At 41.2% G+C, this 20,432-nt stretch overlaps 1 protein-coding gene across 2 annotated transcripts in view; it reads right to left on the bottom strand.

Moving 5' to 3' along the window:
- Nucleotides 1-1,162: 1,162 nt before the first annotated feature.
- LOC126354184 (transmembrane protein 170A) overlaps nt 1,163-20,432 on the bottom strand; it is a 29,149-nt gene continuing 9,879 nt past the window's right edge. The window contains exons 3-4 of one of the 2 annotated variants that reach the window (XM_050003628.1): nt 17,971-18,128; nt 1,329-3,557 (exon numbers count right to left, since the gene is read on the bottom strand). In XM_050003628.1, coding sequence (XP_049859585.1) covers nt 3,535-3,557; nt 17,971-18,128 — 181 coding nt within the window. In that variant the 3' untranslated portion in view covers nt 1,329-3,534. Of the gene's footprint in view, nt 3,558-17,970; nt 18,129-20,432 lie in introns of both variants that reach the window. The other variant, XM_050003627.1, reaches the window with a different exon arrangement.

Raw genomic sequence — 20,432 nt, 5'->3', positions numbered from 1 at the left:
CACTATGTAACTTAACATTTGAGGTCATCAGACCCCTAGAACTTAGAACTACATAAACCTAACTAACCTAAGGACATCACACACATCCATGCCCGAGGCAGGATTCAAACCTGCGACCGTAGCATTTTGCATTTCACAAAATGAAAAATGTAGTATCCTATAACTTAATGTCAATGAGTCACTGTTGGAATTGGCCAACTAGTCAAATACTTGGGGGTTACACTCTGTAGGGATATGAAATTGAATGATCACATAGGTTCAGTCATGAATAAAGCAGGTGGTAGACTCAGTTTATTAGGACAATACTGGGGAAGTGCAATCAATCTACAAATGAGATAGCTTACAAATCACTCAGGCAACCAGATCGAGAATATTACTTAAGTGAGTGGGACCCGTACCAGAAAGGACTAAGAGGGGATTTTGAATGTATACAGAGCGCAGCACGAATGGTCACAGGTTTGCTTAATACATAGGAGTGTGTGTCAGAGATACTAACAAAGATGTAAGAATCAGCTTTAAATGATTACTCTTGGAATATACTACAAGCCCCCGCGTATCGCTCACATAGGGATCATGAGGATAAGATACGCACAGAGACATTCAAACATTCTTCCCATGTTCCCTATAGGAACAAAACAGGAAGAAACTCTAATAAATGGTACAATGGGGCATACCCTCTGCTATGTACCTCATGGTGGTCTGCAAAGCATAGATATAGATAGTGTACAGTACAATAAAACAGGTTACATGCCTGAAGGGAGCCTTGCACTGAGCAGTGTGAGTGATAAATATTATGAAGTTCATAAACACACACCCTGTGAATAAGGGTGCACGCAGCAGGTGCTCCCCCCCCCCCCCCCCCCCCCCTCCATCCACCCTCACCTTCCAAAAAGTTTTTTTTCCAAACTGAAATAAAATTTGGTGGTGGTTAGTGTTTAACGTCCTGTCGACAACGAGGTCATTAGAGACGGAGCGCAAGCTCGGGTTAGGGAAGGATTGGGAAGGAAATCGGCCATGCCCTTTCAAAGGAACCATCCCGGCATTTGCCTGCAACGATTTAGGGAAATCACAGAAAACCTAAATCAGGATGGCCAGAGACGGGATTGAACCGTCGTCCTCCCGAATGCGAGTCCAGTGTGCTAACCACTGCGCCACCTCGCTTGGTGAAATAAAATCTGACCTGCCACATAGACACACCTCAAAAAGTAGAACATGTAATGGGTATTGAATAGCAACAGGCAACAAGCACATTCAGCATTATTTGCAATTAAAACTATTTCACCATACCCTGTGAATCAGAAAGGAAAAGGAAATCAGAAATAAAATTATGCTCCAAAAAAAATATTTTTATAAATTCTTGTAACAAAATTTTATTCTCAATATTTATCATATTGAAAACTAGTGTGCAAACAATTTTCTACATATTAAACTGCTGGACTCATTCTTAGTTATAAAAATTGGTAAACAATTTTTACTTGTTTTCTTTTTGCATGGTATCAAAGGATGCCATTCAAAAATTATGCTTAACATTTAGGACTTGTACAGCAGGAAGCTATTAATAATACTGGATCTATTATAAAATTTACAAACAGCAATACATTATTCAGTCTGCACAAAGTGAAGCCTGCAGTAAATCCTTACACACACACACACACACACACACACACACACACACACACACACACACACACACACACACTCTTCTTCAAAAAATTAAAATACTTTGAAAACCATGTGAACAACATGAGTCTTTAAGACTGAGATCAATCCTTCATCACCACATTTTGACTTATTAAACACACAACAATATTATAAACATTTTTGAGTGAGATAATGTATATATACAACTGAATTCTTATAATGAATCAGCCGTAAAAATTGGTTTAAAAAGAATAGCTTTATATACAGAAAATTTACTGCCTATCACGTACAGACTAAAATGCAGTCTCTCTGAAAAAAGGTAAAAACTTAACCTAATGTATGACAAACACAACAAACATGTTTCATCTGATCCATATATAAAATTAAACCACTTTATCTCGCAATGATGTGCTTACATAATCTGCAATATATACACAAATGTATTTACATATTCTCATTGACTACAAAGTAAAAAATTCATGATAATGTGATCCATTTATATGATTCACTGTTCTTAGTCATAAAAATATATTGTACAATATGTATCTGTACAGCTTACAATATATATTTACATTATTTTCATTATTATATACAAGAAATTCTGTGCAACCATTACGAATGCTGCAGTAAGTACATGACTCATTTGCATTTCCAGAAAATCTTATTAAATTACAGGAAGTTGAAGATAATGTTTTGTGCTTTAATATCCATTACGTAATTAAGTAATAGGACTATTAGGGATGAGAAGATAATCTCAAATTCAATGAACTGGTTCCTGAGGAACTTTTGAAATACGGTTGCTGCAATAGCGGGATCAACTACAATGGCAACCACCCACAATGAGCCTACAGCTTACCATTTGGTTCCCACCAACAACAGAACTGTCAGCATAGCAAAACGTTTTTTAACGTAGCAATGATGTTGCTTTTGTACTAATTAAATCAAAATACACTATATGTACAATAAAATTTATACAAATGCTTTTTTCATATAAAATAAGATTAATGTCTATGCTGACCAGATTGCAATAATATGGGCATTACTGGGGCAACAACAGAAAAATAAGTACAATCTCTGTTATTCAAACCTCCTGCCAGAAAATAATAGTAAAGAAAATTTTTCACGCATATCACAGACACTGCATCTGTAAGACGTAGATTAATTATTAATGCTACACAACCAGCACAATAATCAATGCCAAATGGTATCGGTTTAGAACAGTATGTCACAATAATGATGTTAGGTCTTCAAACACGTGGATTAAAAGCTTGTAACAGTAGGCAAATATTGTGGTAGCAACTTTTGAAGTAGGAGGAGGAATACAGTATTTCTCTGAAGCGTCAAATTTCACTGGGCTGAATTATCAAAAAGCACAAGGAGAACTAAAATTGTGTAATTATGAAGAATTCTTAGAATTAATTTACTTAACATTGGAGAACCAATCACTTTCACAAAGAATAATCACTAGAGCAATCATTAAGCACACAAATGATTACAACACAGAATTAATTTTAGAAACATAACATTAACTATTGAATAAAAACAGCAATTTTGTCATTGTTTACTGTCACCGTTTACTAGTGCAGCAAGAGTCTGAGAGACAGAAACTTCTGAATCAACCATATTTTAAGGACACGGAGTATAAATCTCTGTTGCAGCTTAAAGCTTTGATATTTCAGTTGAAGATGTCTCGCTTTTCATAGGGATTAATGGTTGGCTGTTATAATGTTGCAAGTATCCGAGTGAGACCAATGCAGGCTGCCACAACAGTTTGTCCAACTCCCCAGAACAATGCATATAATGCCCGCATTGGCATATTAGAGGAATCGTACACAAATGCCACAGCAGCACTACTTACCACACCTGACGTCAAGGGTGCTAAGACACCCATGATTAGGATGAAGACTGGGAAAAACCTGAAAAATACTGTTGATTAGTATGCTGCACACAATGCAATAAATTAAATTTCACACTTACAGTTAGGAGTCATATGTTGAATTACAATCAACATAAAACTTCTAAAAGACAAAATCAAAGAAGGCTCAAGGCTTCGCATTATGGAGAGAGATCAGTACTGAATCAATAACAGAGTACCTCGTTAAGTAAGTTTATAACACTGTACTTCTAAAAATAGGCTGAATTTATGTAAGTAACATTTTCCTAGTCATACTGCAGGAAGTTTTTCCTAGTCATATTGGATAAATGTTAGTAGAAACTAGACTACACTTTAAAACTGAAGATAACTCAAATTGAAGAGGCAGTTACAATTACAAGGCAGGGATGGAACTACTGGATAGCACTACGGGCATATAATTTCAAACACAGTATTTTTACCCCATCTTAAGTCAAATAAATAATGGAATTCAACTAAAGCAAAATTATACTGCGAAAAATGGAGATCACAGAGTTTCAAAGACAGCATGATGCAACAACTGACTGAAAAAGGGGATGAATTACAATGGGAAGCTTTGAAGGAAGTACTGAAAGCAACAGAGAATGAACTAAAAGAAGCACAAACGCTAACATATTATGTAAACTAAATAAAGAGTCAGAAGTGTTATCTCAACGAGGAAGTCAAAACATTAAACTTTGCAGCGGGGAACCTCTGTGGTATACAGTCTAGGTAACAAAACTTGTAAAGAAACAGTGACTGCTGTACAATAGGTGTAAAACAAAACAAGAGTTCAGGTGCACAATAGGTGTGAAACAAACAGGAGCGAGAGAGAGAGAGAGAGAGAGAGAGAGAGAGAGAGAGAGAGAGAGAGGGGGGGGGGGGGGGGGGAATGATATATGTTTGGTTGTCAAATATGGAATGCATGAACCAATGAATAAATACCATAGCAGAATATTATTAAAGACCTGTCTCAATTCCTGTCATTTAAAAGGTCTATCAGTGACACAAAAGTTAGTGTCTAGATACTCATGGATGACACAGAAACTAAAACTAAGGATCACTACGCAAAAGCATTTTCAAAGTTTTCTTTGGAAAGAAGGACGCAGAAGTACTGCCGAAGTTTGATTCTTGTATCTTGACAAAATGGGCGATATGGGTACTAGTATCACTGGCATTGAATAAATCTGGAATAACTAAAATTGAACAAGGTCAAAGTGCCCAATGGAACCCCCTATCAAATTCTATACAAAATTTGCAACTGAGTCTTCCCCACTCTTAACCATTACGTAACATAGATCACTCAAACCCAAAAACATGATCAATGACTGGAAGAAAGTGTATGTCAAACCCATCTACCAGACAATTAGAAGTGCTCCAGCTGTAGTAGAATCTAAGAACAAGTTGTCAGCTAAAACGCAATGAGATATCTTAAACAGATGATGGCCTCCATGCCAACCAGCACAGATTCTGAAGGCAACTGTCATGCAGAACCTTATTCTTGTTCTCCTCACATGACATCCTGAAAGCTATGGGTTAAGGCAGTAACGTGGACACAGTGTTTCTTGAATCCGAAAAACACACCAGAATCCTTACTGTACCAACCTTTACTAACAAAAATACAATATGAACGTACACGGCAGTGGCCAAAATATGTGACTACACTACAGATTTCTTGGAAGTAAGGAGATAACATTTTATGTTGTATAGTGCATAATTTACAGACGTAAAAGTAACTTCATGTGTGGTCTATGGAAATGTGTTGGGACATCAGCTGTTAATGTTACATTTTGGTGAGAGGAAGACAACATTAACAGTATGTCAGACTTTTTGCAGATGATGCAGTAACTACAATGATATATTAATTGAAGAGTCTGAACTAATATCCATTCAGATGTTGATATGATTCAATCAAAGTGGTGTGAAGACTGGCAGTTATCTTTAAATGCCCAGAAACGTAAAATGTGTTCTTTACAAAATGCATAAAGTAATATTCTTTGACCACAGCATCAAAGAGACACCAACTGAATAAATCCAACTTATAAAAACACCTAGGTGTAATAATCTGTGGTGGTATGGACTGGAATGATCACATAGACTCAACTGTGGGTGAAGTATCTGGCAGATATTGGTTCATGGAATCCATTTAGAAAGGGGATTGCACTTAGAATAAACCTGCAAAGGAGACCGCTTCTACAATATTGCTCAAGTGTAGGGGGACCCTTAACAAACAGAGACGACAAGATAATGAATATTTACAAAGGAGGACAGCTTGAATGTAAGACATTTGTTTGAATCATCAGAGAATATTATGAAAAAGCTGAAATGACTGAAATGGCAGATGCTGGGAGATAAATGTCAATTATCCCATAATAGCCTACTTACATATTTTCAAGTTCCTTAAGAGAGAACAAAGAATGTATTACAATCCTCTACATGTTGCTCCTATAAGTACACTCGGACATGGAATGGGAAGAAACCATTATATGTGGTACAATAGGAAGTAGCCTCTAACATGCACTTTACAGTGGTTGGCAGAGTATGGAAGTGGATGTGGATATAAAAACTATGCAAAAAGATAAAGCCATCCTCAAATACAGGGTGCACAAAAAAATGTATACACACTTTGAACTGTCATAGACAATTTGTTTCCTGATATGAATATAATAGAGGGAGATATTCCACGTGGGAAAAGTATATCTAAAAACAAAGATGATGTGACTTACCAAACAAAAGCACTGGCAGGTCGATAGACACACAAACACACACACAAAATTTGAGCTTTCGCAACCGGCAGTTGCTTCGTCACGAAAGAGGGAAGGAGACGGAAAGATGAAAGGATGTGGGTTTTAAGGGAGAGGGTAAGGAGTCATTCCAATCCCGGAAGCGGAAATACTTACCTTATGGGGGAAAAAAGGATAGGTATACACACACACACACACACACACACACACACACACACACACACACACACACACACACACACATCCATCCGCACACACACTGACACAAGCAGACATTTGTAAAGGCAAAGAGTTTGGGCAGAGATGTCAGTTGAGGAGGAAGTACAGAGGCAAAGAAGTTGTTGAAAGACAGGTGAGGTATGAGCGGCGGCAACTTGAAATTAGCGGAGGTTGAGGCCTGGTGGATATCTAGAAGAGAGGATATACTGAAAGGCAAGTTCCCATCTGCAGAGTTCTGACAGGTTGGTGTTAGTGGGAAGTATCCAGATAACTCTGACGGTGTAACACTGTGCCAAGATGTGCTGGCCGTGCACCAAGGCATGTTTAGCCACAGGGTGAAACTCATTACCAACAAACACTGTCTGCCTGTATCCATTCATGCGAATGGACAGTTTGTTGCTGGTCATTCCCACATAGAAAGCTTCACAGTGTAGGCAGTTCAGCTGGTAAATCACGTGGGTGCTTTCACACGTGGCTCTGCCTTTGATCGTGTACACCTTCCGGGTTACAGGACTGGATTAGGTGGTGGTGGGAGGGTGCATGGGACAGGTTTTACACCGGGGGCGGTTACAAGGGTAGGGAAGGTGGTTTTGGAATTTCATAGGGATGAACTAAGAGGTTATGAAGGTTAGGTGGATGGCGGAGTGGGGAGGATTTCATGAAGGATGGATCTCATTTCAGGGAGGATTTGAGGAAGTCGTATCCCTGCTGGAGAGCCACATTCAGAGTCTGATCCAGTCCCGGAAAGTATCCTGTCACAAGTGGGGCACTTTTGTGGTTCTTCTGTGGGAGGTTCTGGGTTTGAGGGGATGAGGAAGTGGCTCTGGTTATTTGCTACTGCACCAGGTCGGGAGGGAAGTTGTGGGATGCGAAAGCTGTTTTCAGGTTGTTGGTGTAATGGTCGAGGGATTCAGGACTGGAGCAGATTCGTTTGCCATGAAGGCCTAGGCTGTAGGGAAGGGACCGTTTGATATGGAATGGGTGGCAGCTGTCATAATGGAGGTACTGTTGCTTGTTGGTGGGTTTGATGTGGATGGACGTGTGAAGCTGGCCATTGGACAGATGGAGGTCGAGATCAAGGAAAGAGCCATGGGTTTTGGAGTAGGACGAGGTGAATCTGATGGAACCAAAGGAGTTGAGGTTGGAGAGGAAATTTAGGAGTTTTTCTTCACTGTGAGTCCAGATCATGAAGATGTCATCAATAAATCTGTACCAAACTTTGGGTTGGCAGGCCTGGGTAACCAAGGAGGCTTCCTCTAAGCGACCCATGAATAGGTTGGCGTACGAGGGGACCATCCTGGTACCCCTGGCTGTTCCCTTTAATTGTTGGCATGTCTGGCCTTCAAAAGTGAAGAAGTTGTGGGTCAGGATGAAGCTGGCTAAGGTAATGAGGAAAGAGGTTTTAGGTAGGGTGGCAGGTGTTCAGCGTGAAAAGAAATGTGCTCCATCGCAGCGAGGCCCTGGACGTACGGGATATTTGAGTATAAGGAAGTGGCATCAATGGTAGCAAGGATGGTTTCCGCGGGTAACAGATTGGGTAAGGATTCCTGGTTTCCCACCTCCGGAAAGGCAACTCACTCACCCTTCACAACCTTTCCAGAAAACCTCAACCTCCTCTCATTGCACACAAACCCAGTCTCTCCCATCTACTCCATCTCCCACTTCCAGCTCCACTCCCTCCAAAACCTCAAAATTCCAATCAACACAATCTGGAAACACAAAACCCTAATTCAGTAGTTAACATTTCCTCCAAACCTTTCTCCCAATCCGAAACATCTGTCCTATCCAAAGGCCTCACCTTCAGCCCCACTCCGAGATTCAACCAACCAGACCTCGTCAAAGATTTACTGTCCTCCACTCGTACTCTATGCTGGAAATATCACTTTGCCACGAAGAAAAATGATCCTAATCCTACTCCTAATGATCCAACTCCCCAAGACACTATCCAAATATAACCCTGCCTGGAACAGTTCCGTCCTGCGTCACACCGGGACCCACCTCCTCTTCCTTAAAATCACCCTCTCCAAACCTTCCACGAATTTCTGACTTCCAGCCTTGCCTCTCAATCCTCCTTCAAAAACCTTAATCCTACTCCCAACATCACCACTGCTGAAGCCCAAGCTATCCGTGATCTGAAGGCTGACCGATCCATCATCATTCTTCCGGCGGACAAGGGTTCCACAACCTTGGTACTTGATCGTCGAGAGTATGTGGCTGAGGGACTGCGTCAGCTTTCAGACAACTCTACATACAAAGTTTGCCAAGGTAATCCCATTCCTGATGTCCAGGCGGAGCTTCAAGGAATCCTCAGAACCTTAGCCCCCCTACAAAACCTTTCACCTGACTCCATCAAACTCCTCACCCCACCGACACCTCGCACTCCTACCTTCTACCTACCTCCTAAAATTCACAAACCCAAACATCCCGGCCGCCCCATTGTAGCTGGTTACCAAGCCCCCACAGAACGTATCTCTGCCTACGTAGATCAACACCTTCAACCCACTACAGGCAGTCTCCCGTCCTTCATCAAAGACACCAACCACTTTCTCGAATGCCTGGAATCCTTACCCAATCTGTTACCCCTGGAAACCATCCTTGTTACCATTGATGCCACTTCCCTATACACAAATATCCCGCATGTCCAGGGCCTCGCTGCGATGGAGCACTTCCTTTCATGCTGATCACCTGCCACCCTACCCAAAACCTCTTTCCTCGTCACCTTAGCCAGCTTCATCCTGACCCACAACTTCTTCACTTTTGAAGGCCAGACATACCAACAATTAAAGGGAACAGCCAGGGGTACCAGGATGGCCCCCCTCGTACGCCAACTTATTCACGGGTTGCTTAGAGGAAGCCTCCTTGGTTACCCAGGCCTGCCAACCCAAAGTTTGGTACAGATTTATTGATGACATCTTCATGATCTGGACTCACAGTGAAGAAGAACTCCTAAATTTCCTCTCCAACCTCAACTCCTTTGGTTCCATCAGAATCACCTCGTCCTACTCCAAAACCCATGTCACTTTCCTTGACGTCGACCTCCATCTGTCCAATGGCCAGCTTCACACGTCTGTCCACATCAAACCCACCAACAACCAACAGTACCTCCATTATGACAGCTGCCACCCATTCCACTTCAAATGGTCCCTTCCCTATAGCCTAGGTCTTCATGGCAAATGAATATGCTCCAGTCCAGAATCCTTGAACCATTACACCAACAACCTGAAAACAGCTTTCGCATCCCGCAACTACCCTCCCGACCTGGTACAGAAGCAAATAACCAGAGCCACTTCCTCATCCCCTCAAACCCAGAACCTCCCACAGAAGAACCACAAAAGTGCCCCACTTGTGACAGGATACTTTCCGGGACTGGATCAGACTCTGAATGTGGCTCTCCAGCAGGGATACGACTTCCTCAAATCCTCCCCACTCCACCAAGAGTGTCTTTCCGCCGTCCACCTAACCTTCGTAACCTCTTAGTTCATCCCTATGAAATTCCCAAACCACCTTCCCTTCCCTCTGGCTCCTACCCTTGTAACTGCCCCCGGTGTAAAACCTGTCCCATGCACCCTCCCACCACCACCTACTCCAGTCCTGTAACCCGGAAGGTGTACACGATCAAAGGGAGAGCCACATGTGAAAGCACCCACGTGATTTACCAACTGACCTGCCTGCACTGTGACGCTTTCTATGTGGGAATGACCAGCAACAAACTGTCCATTCGCATGAATGGACACAGGCAGACAGTGTTTGTTGGTAATGAGGATCACCCTGTGGCTAAACATGCCTTGGTGCACGGCCAGCACATCTTGGCACAGTGTTACACCGTCAGAGTTATCTGGATACTTCCCACTAACACCAACCTGTCAGAACTCTGCAGATGGGAACTTGCCCTTCAGTATATCCTCTCTTCTAGATATCCGCCAGGCCTCAACCTCCGCTAATTTCAAGTTGCCGCCGCTCATACCTCACCTGTCTTTCAACAACTTCTTTGCCTCTGTACTTCTGCCTCGACTGACATCTCTGCCCAAACTCTCTGCCTTTACAAATGTCTGCTTGTGTCTGTGTATGTGCGGATGGGTGTGTGTGTGTGTGTGTGTGTGTGTGTGTGTGTGTGTGTGTACCTATCCTTTTTTCCCCCATAAGGTAAGTCTTTCCGCTCCCAGGATTGGAATGACTCCTTACCATCTCCCTTAAAACACACATCCTTTCATCTTTCCGTCTCCTTCCCTCTTTCATGACGAAGCAACCGCCGGTTGCGAAAGCTCGAATTTTGTGTGTATGTTTGTGTGTCTATCCACCTGTCGGGACTTTTGTTTGGTAAGTCACATAATCTTTGTTTTTAGATACAATTGATTTCCTGTTATACAAGGTTAAATATCTGTGAGAAAGTAATGTTTTGTTTCGTGTGTACATTCTAATGCTGGTGCAACAGCTAAGTGGTGACGATCCAGAGCGAAGGTTAGAATTTTGTGAATGGGTTCAGGAGAAGGTGAGACGTGAACCGGGATTTATGGGTAGCATAATTTGGTCAGATGAAGCCCATTCAAACTCAATGGACCTGTCAATAGGCACAATTGTTCGTACTGGACTGAAGATAATCCTCACATTATAGTTGAAAAGGCTGTGAACTTGCCTGGTGTAAATGTGTGGTGTGGTTTGTCTGCAAGGGGCTCATTGGGCCTTTTTGCTTTGAAGGTACTGTTACTGCAGAAACGTACCTAACAATGCTTGCTGACCCCATATTCCCTGCCATTCGTGCATTATAAGGTAAAGATGAGTTTTATTTCCAACAACATGGCGCCCCACAGCACTATCATATGAACGTATGAGGGCACACTTTGGAATGAGATTCAGGCGGTATGCGCAGAAATCTCATTGGACACTTTGGTACGATGTACGGAATTAGTGGTGACTCGTACTCAGAAGTGTATTGATGCTGAAGGCCACTCTGTTTCCCCGAGTTCCAGAATCTGTACAGAAAATTGGAAGAGAGATCAACGTAAGCATCATCTCCACCCTTTTTATTGCTTATGAAAACCATACATTGCATGTTGTATTACTATACAGTGATACCTTCTGAGGTGGTGGTCCAGATTGCTGTACACACCAGTACCTCTAATACCCAGTAGTATGTCCTTTTGCATTGACGCATGCCTGTATTCGTTGTGGCATACTATCACAAGTTCATCAAGGCACAGTTGGACCAGATTATCCCACTCCTCAACAGTAATTCGGTATAGATCCCTCAGAGTGGTTGGTAGGCCACGCCATCCATAAACACCTCTTTTCAATCTATCCCAGACATGTTCTATAGGGTTCATATCTGGAGAACATGCTGGCCACTCTAGTCGAGCAGTGTCATTATCCTGAAGGAAGTCATTCACAAGACATGCACTATTGGGGTGCGAACTGCCATCCATTAAGACAAATGCCTCGCAAATATGCTGCCGATGTGGTTACACTGTCGGTTGGAGGATGGCATTCACGTATTGTACAGCCATTACGGCACCATCCATGACCACCAGTGGCATACGTCGGCCCCACATAAAGCCACCCCAAAACAGCGGGGAACCTCTACCTTCCTGCACTTACTAGACAGAGTGTCTAAGGCATTCAGCCTGACTGCATTGCCTCCAAACACATCTCCGACGACTTTCTGGTTGAAGGCATATGCGACACTCATCAGTGAAGAGAATGTGATGCCAAACCTGAGTGGTCCATTCGGCATGTTGTTGGGTCCATCTGTACCATGCTGCATGATGTCGTGGTTGCAAAGATGGACCTTGCCATGGATGTCGGCAGTGAAGCTGCGCATCATGCAACCTATTGCGCACAGTTTGAGTCATAACACGATGTTCTGTGGCTGCACAAAAAGCATTATTCAACATGGTGGCACTGTTGTCAGGGTTCCTCCAAGCCATAATCCATATGCAGAGGTCATCCACTCCACTAGTAGCCCTTGGGCGGCCTGAGCGATGCATGTCATCGACAGTTCCTGTCTCTCTATCTCCTCCATGTCCAAATATCATAGCTTTGATTCACTTCAAGTCGCCTGGACACTTCACTTGTTGAGAGCCCTTCCTGGTACAAAGTAACAATGCGGACATAATCGAACTGCGGTATTGACTGTCTAGGCATGGTTGAACTACAGACAACATGAGCCGTGCACCTCCTTCTTGGTGGAATGATTGGATCTGGATCTGATCGGCTGTCAGACCCCCTCCATCTAACAGGCACTGCTCATGCATGGTTGTTTACATCTATGGGCGGGTTTAGTGACACCTCTGAACTGTCAAAGGGACTGTGTGTGTGATACAATATCCACAGTCAACTTCTCTCTTCAGGAGTTCTGGGAACTGAGGTGACGCAAAACTCATTTTGATGTGTGTATAAAAAGTGAAGAGGAAGTGAATAAAGATGAGGCGGATGTTAAAACGTTGCACAAGAAACGTGACAGAACACTGAATGACATAAGCGGAAACAAAGCATCAAGAATTGGTAACATTCCCTCAGAAAACCAGCAATGCTGGTTGGAGTAAACTCTTAAAATTCTGAAACTCTTGGATGGCAAAAGTTACCAAAAACTTGTAAAAAAAAAAAAAAACAGCCTGTAGTTACAGATGTCAAACATGAAAGCATGAAAGGTAAGCAGTAACTGAGAAGGGAGGAAAACAGGGTTGTAGGGTAAACTATCTCCCACATTATTCAATCTGTACAATAAATAAGCAGTAATGGAAGCCAATGAGAAAGTCTGTAAAGACTGTGGCACTATGTGACAGAGAAATGTGGAGGGTGAACAGTAGATGAGAACAAAAGAACTTTTCAGAAGTGCTGCAACAAAAGAATGCAGAAGATTAGATGGGTCAGTTTAGTAACTAATGACGTGATATTGAATCAAATCACAGAGAGAAGAGCCTCAAGGCACAAATTGGTTAAATGAAGGGATTGGTTGATAGGGCACATTCTGAGACACCAAGAAAAATTTATTTTGATAACAGATGGAAGTTTTGTGTGTGGGGGTGTTAAAAACTGTACAGGGAAAACACGCCTTGAATACAGTTAGCAAGCTGAAATGAATGTAAGCTGCAATATAAAGAAATGAAACAGCTCACAGAGGATATGGTAATGAGGAAAGCTGAATCAAACCAGTCTTCAGATTTGTGACTGCAACACCAGCGAGCCTTGTGTGAAGTTGGTAATCTTTATGGGAAGGCAATGATGCGCATGGCCAGGAAGTAATTAGGTAATAAGCATACCAATAACACAATTATTATAACTGTTGTTATCTGGAACCCTTACAATACAATGTGATTTAAAATACAGGGTGTTTCAAAAATGACCGGTATATTTGAAACGGCAATACAAACTGAACGAGCAGCGATAGAAATACACCGTTTGTTGCAATATGCTTGGGACAACAGTACATTTTCAGGCAGACAAACTTTCGAAATTACAGTAGTTATAATTGTCAACAACAGATGGCACTGCGGTCTGGGAAACTCTATAGTACGATATTTTCCACATACCCACCATGCGTAGCAATAATAAGGCGTAGTCTCTGAATGAAATTACCCGAAACCTTTGACAACGTGTCTGGCGGAATGGCTTCACATGCAGATGAGATGTACTGCTTCAGCTGTTCAATTGTTTCTGGATTCTGGCGGTACACCTGGTCTTTCAAGTGTCCCCACAGAAAGAAGTCACAGGGGTTCATGTCTGGCGAATAGGAAGGCCAATCCACGCCGCCTCCTGTATGTTACGGATAGCCCAAAGCAATCACACGATCATTGAAATATTCATTCAGGAAATTAAAGACGTCGGCCGTGCGATGTGGCCGGGCACCATCTTGCATAAACCACGAGGTGTTCGCAGTGTCGTCTAAGGCAGTTTGTACTGCCACATATTCACGAAGAATGTCCAGATAGCGTGATGCAGTAATCGTTTCGGATCTGAAAAATGGGCCAATGATTCCTTTGGAAGAAAGGGCGGCCCAGACCAGTACTTTTTGAGGATGCAGGGACGATGGGACTGCAACATGGGGCTTTTCGGTTCCCCATATGCGCCAGTTCTGTTTGACGAAGCCATCCAGGTAAAAATAAGCTTCGTCAGTAAACCAAATGCTGCCCACATGCATATCGTCGTCATCAATCCTGTGCACTATATCGTTAGCGAATGTCTCTCGTGCAGCAATGGTAGCGGCGCTGAGGGGTTGCCGCGTTTGAATTTTGTATGGATAGAGGTGTAAACTCTGGCGCATGAGACGATACGTGGACGTTGGCGTCATTTGGACCGCACCTGCAACATGGCGAACGGAAACCCGAGGCCGCTGTTGGATCACCTACTGCACTAGCTGCGCGTTGCCCTCTGTGGTTGCCGTACGCAGTCGCCCTACCTTTCCAGCACATTCATCTGTCACGTTCCCAGCCCGTTGAAATTTTTCAAACAGATCCTTTATTGTATCGCTTTTCGGTCCTTTGGTTACATTTAACCTCCGTTGAAAACTTCGTCTTGTTGCAACAACACTGTGTTCTAGGCGGTGGAATTCCAACACCAGAAAAATCCTCTGTTCTAAGGAATAAACCATGTTGTCCACAGCACACTTGCACATTGTGAACAGCACACGCTTACAGCAGAAAGACGACGTACAGAACGGCGCACCCACAGACTGCGTTGTCTTCTATATCTTTCACATCACTTGCAGCGCCATCTGTTGTTGAAAATTGTAACTACTGTAATTTCAAAAGTTTGTCCGCCTGAAAATGTACTGTTGTCCCAAGCATACTGCAATAAAGGGTGTATTTCTATTGCTGCTCGTTTAGTTTTTATTGCCGTTTCAAATATACCGGTCATTTTTGAAACACCCTGTAAGTGTTACATATTAGAATGATCTCTCACTGTCCACAAAGGAAACATTAAAACAGTGAGTGGTTTATTTTGTACTGAAATTGAAGTACATAATTCCTGTGGATTAGTATGGGTAGAGTTCATTCTTGACAGTTGGAATAAAGTAATAACTGGATTGTTTTACTGACCTCCAAACTCAGATAATATGACTGCTGCACAATTCAAAGAAAACTTGAGTCTAATTTCAAACATTTACCCGATTCATATAATTGGTGGTGACTTCAATTTACTCTTGATATGTTGGCAAAAAAACATGTTTAAATCTGGAGGTATGCATAAAACATCATCCGAATTGTGCTAAACACATTCTCTAATAATTATTTTGAACAATTAGTTCATGAGCTGATTTGAATAGTAAATGGTTTTGAAAACACACTAAACCTCTTAGCAACGAATAATCCTGAGGAAATAACGAGCATAAAAATGGATACAGGGATTAGTGAACACACGGTTGTAATAGCAAGACTGAAATACTGTAACTCCCATATCCCACAAAAAATAAACGAAAAATATATTTATTCCAAAAGGCAGATAATAATTCTACTTGGTGCCTTCCTTATACACAATTTCCACTCCTCCCACATTACAATGTAAGTGTAGAACATAGAAATACTATTGTCAGCACTTGAGAAATTTACGTCAAATAAATTAACAAATAATGGAGCTGATCCTCCACGATACACAACACGTCTGGACACTTACAGAAATGGGGGGGGGAAAGGGGAAGCATGCCAAATTTAAACGATCACAAAATCCCCAAGGATTGGTAGATTTTTACAGAAGGTCAAAATTTTGTGTGGTCTCCAATTGTGAGGTGCTAATAATAATTTCCATAACAAAACCCTGTCTCAAAACTTGGTAGAAATTGGTTTGTAAATAAAGTATGGTAGTTGCAACACACAATCAATGCCTTCTCTGCACGATAGCAAGCAATGGAAACACTATAAATAACAGTACAGCTTAAGCAGAGTTACTACACACAGCCTTCTGAAATTCCAATTAACTGAAGGTCTAAGTCATTTTCATAAAGATTACAAAAAAAATTCAAAGCCTCTGATGAGATTCAAACCCTTAACCTCCTGATTAGAAGACCCTCGCTGTGACCATTACACTACGCAACCAATCCATATTTTTCTTTAACACACAAATTCACAAACAGCCATGCAAATTGAGAAGTTAATTTATTTTGTTTTCATTACCATTTTCAACAACTCAATATGCCATCTTCAGGCTCCATATGCACCTCTCAAAAATTACTAGTATTGTCATACTGGGTGCATCTGCTTCTGGATGTTGTGGATTCTCGAGTGCTTCCTTCGGAGACTTGACTGCAATCTATATTTTATTTTCTTTAAGCTCTGAAGCATCATGCAAAACTCCATTTCTTTCCCCACAAAACTTCAATTTTTTTCCCCCAATGGCTATTTGCAAATGACGCGCCCCCCCCCCCCCCCCCCCGGATGAATGGCTGCAGGGTGTGATATCAGGAGCATTAAACTCACTGTATGGACATTTTCAAACTATCAATCCTACTGTCTACTGCTGGGGACATCTCATTGTCAGTGTAAATAAATGCTTGGTCCAAATGAAAACCACAAGTGTGTGTGTGTGAGAGAGAGAGAGAGAGAGAGAGAGAGAGAGACGATCAAAATGGTCAAATGTTTTGTGAAATGATTTGTCTAAAAGTAAGAAATAAAATAGATTAAAGAAACATTTGCTGCACCTCATTTGCTGTACATGATTTTGGGAATCATTCAAAAGCATCTGACATGCTTCCCTAATCTATTTTATTTCTTTTTAGACAAATCATTTCACACAACGTATAACCAACTTTTTTATTTTCAAGTTTTGCTCAAAAATATTGTTCTTATTGAAATTTCATTTGTTTTCCTAGTGTCTTCTGTCTTCAAAATGTGCTGGACTTAGTACTCCACAATTAAATATCACACCAATATAACTTTTTATCTGCAAATTCGCTACGCCTTTAAGAGATGAACTTTGATACTTCATTTCAGCTGTTTCATGAAATATTTCAATTTTTCCCCAAACCACTAATTAAGTTTGTCTCAATTACCCTGATTTTTTAAAGCTATTAATCCACCCCCCCAACCCCCACCCCCCCTCATAACCACCCTCTCCACTCCAAAACTAGATCTCACACCCATCAATTTGATACTCCATTTGGCAATTTTCCACTCTGAACAACTTCTCACACTACAAAAATTAGGGCAAGACAGCTATTGTGGAATTTATTAAGCAAAACGGCACCAGTAGTCTGCCACTTGGTAAGCAAATTCCTATCAGTCTGTCACCTGTTCACTAGGTGGCAGAATCGTGCAGGTGCTTGAACACCAACTAAGAACATTGTACAAGCTGCTGCCCCCTACTAGACACTTGCACCAGCGATGAACAATGTTTTGTTATCTGTTTCCTGCATCGTGAAGACATAAAATCTATTTAAATTCAATGTAGAATGTTATTCCAGTATGGTGATGCATGTTTGATTCAGCAATGCTACGAATAAAGTCACAAGTCTGAAACACTAAAATATCCATGGCTGACGGTCCTCACCTGGATCAGTCATGACATCGTAACTCCAGGAAACACCACAGCTGTTGACGACATCAGAATGGAAAAACTGCCTATTGCCACTGGATGTACCCTCTACCAGGCATCTCATATTGGTTTGCAGAGCATATATGTAGATGCAAGTAAGGACACTGAATGAACTGGAAACGTAAGTCATGGATGAGTACACCACATTAACCAGAAAGTTCTCCAATTTCACATTCTACTTGATGATATCTGAAGTTTGTCTTTCCCATTTGTTATATGCACTAGATCTTTACGAGAATTATTTACATATGTTTCCATAACTAAAAGAAACATTGGGCTATCAGTAGTTCTGTTCAATGTAGTTGTGCACCATACAGTGCACAAATAGTTGCAGTGTCTCCTAAATGAGTTCTACTCCAAGGGAATTCAAAAACTTTGTAGGTTATGTATAAAAGTGATGGTAGTTTTGTGATGTACACAAAACAAATAATTCTTAAAAAGATTTTCACTGGATTCACCTTGTGAGTTGTAAAATTGGGACATTAATGTTTAAAGTGAAAAATTACAAAAACAAAAATCAGAACAACAGATTGAGATAAAAATGTAATTTGGAATACAATAAAAGAATGTTGGCTTTCTAAGCAAATTTCACTGACAATTATTTCTGGCTACTTATCCAAGTAATGGTTTCGTCTTGCTGCAGAAATTGAACGAGTATCCAAATTGTCATTCTATGGCGAAGTGCAGGAGCCACTTAGAAAGCTACTTTTATTGACATGTCCTCAACCCTCCTGTCCCAAGGGAGAATCTTGCTGACATTTCCATACCTTCACAAGTGAGAGCTCTGGTCAGTGATGGAGAATATGGTAGTGAGCAGCTATCTTGTACGAAGTATCAGATAAACTGAAGCCCCCGATAAAACAAAAAATCATCAATTATGGAGTCGTGCAATAAATGTTGGACCTAACAGAGCAACAGTGGAAAATTGGGGTTTTTGGGCAGGAACAAAATAAAATCTAAAATAAGAACCACAATAAATGAAAATCTTAACACAAAAGCAACAAGAAAAACATGATACAACAAACTGCTAACTAACTGCAATTGGTATCGAAAACATCACCTGATCTATACAGCTCAACCCAAAAGACTGATAATAAAGAAAACCAATACACACATAAACAGCAAAAAGACATAGCAATTAACAAAATGCAGTACCGAAAACATCACTTCACCTATATAGCTCGACAGGAAAGCCCAAAAACAGATATCAATACATATAGTAAATTATCATAGCAATTAAACAAAAATGAAAAGTCAACTTATTAGGTGAGATTAAAAAAAGACACCCCTCTTCAAAATCAATTTAAAACAACAAAAACCTTCTAGAATCACAAAAGAGAAGCAAAAGCCAATGTCATGCACAAAACAAACTCAGTGTAAACCTTCCCTCCCCCACATACTACATGACAAAATGAAAACCAATCAATCATGGTATGTTCACTGACATCTGTTGCATGCACAGCATATCTGGAAAAAAAAAAAATAAATAAATAAACTGACAAACTAAGCCAAATCATTCGAACTAAACCACCTCGCTGACTGACTACCACAAATAACCACGTCAGCATCTCCACATATATCCGTCAGAAGAACGACTGGTACATAATTTAGTCAGCCTCTTGTTCTGAACACATATGACATTTGCAGTAATCACTGATCACATTTAACTTCTGGGGAAAAGTAACTATGGACTGTAAATCTTCCATTTCTTGTCACAACATACAGCTACTGAACTTAACTGACAGCTGTTTCAAACTACGCAACACATAAGCACAGAGAAAGCAAACCAGGTTAGAGCACAAACTAGAGGTAACATGTAGTTACCTCACATGCCCTCACCAGTGCAAATCACACCATTCTCCACAAACCCTATACAGACTACGAACACAGCATAAACTAATGCGACTAACAATATCCAACAAATCAAACCAACAATCCACAAACTTATGATGTCAAGGCTCAAAAGGCAACCGGTAGTGTAGGCTCAAAAGGCAACCGGTAGTATCAAAGGCTCAAACTGATCCCTGTAGACTACAAAACTGCACAAAATATGTTCACCTTTTGTCTAGACCTTTCCTCTATTCTGTTGGTTTACACTTCAAAATGGGTAACCAGAAAAACTGTCACAATCAGTAATCTCTGCAAGAGAAATAGACTACAAAACAGTCCAAGATGTGCCTGAGAATGCGGAACACAGATACAACTCTAGTGTCATTGTCAACGAAACACTGAAGGAAGGGAACGAGCAACAACATCTATGTCGAAACTTACGGGCAGATTGAAACTGCGCGCTGTGCTGGGAAGTTAACATGGGAGCTCGCCTTTCGTAGGCAATGTTCATACTGGTTCAGTTATCCAGGCGCAACTCTCAACCTCTCCTCACAGCTTCACATCAGACAGCATCTTTCTTTGGTATA

Source organism: Schistocerca gregaria, chromosome 3 (assembly GCF_023897955.1).
Source record: "Schistocerca gregaria isolate iqSchGreg1 chromosome 3, iqSchGreg1.2, whole genome shotgun sequence".
NCBI classification, from domain to species: domain Eukaryota; kingdom Metazoa; phylum Arthropoda; class Insecta; order Orthoptera; family Acrididae; genus Schistocerca; species Schistocerca gregaria.
Note: the sequence above shows the minus strand (reverse complement) of the source record. Positions and strands in the feature narration are given on the sequence as shown.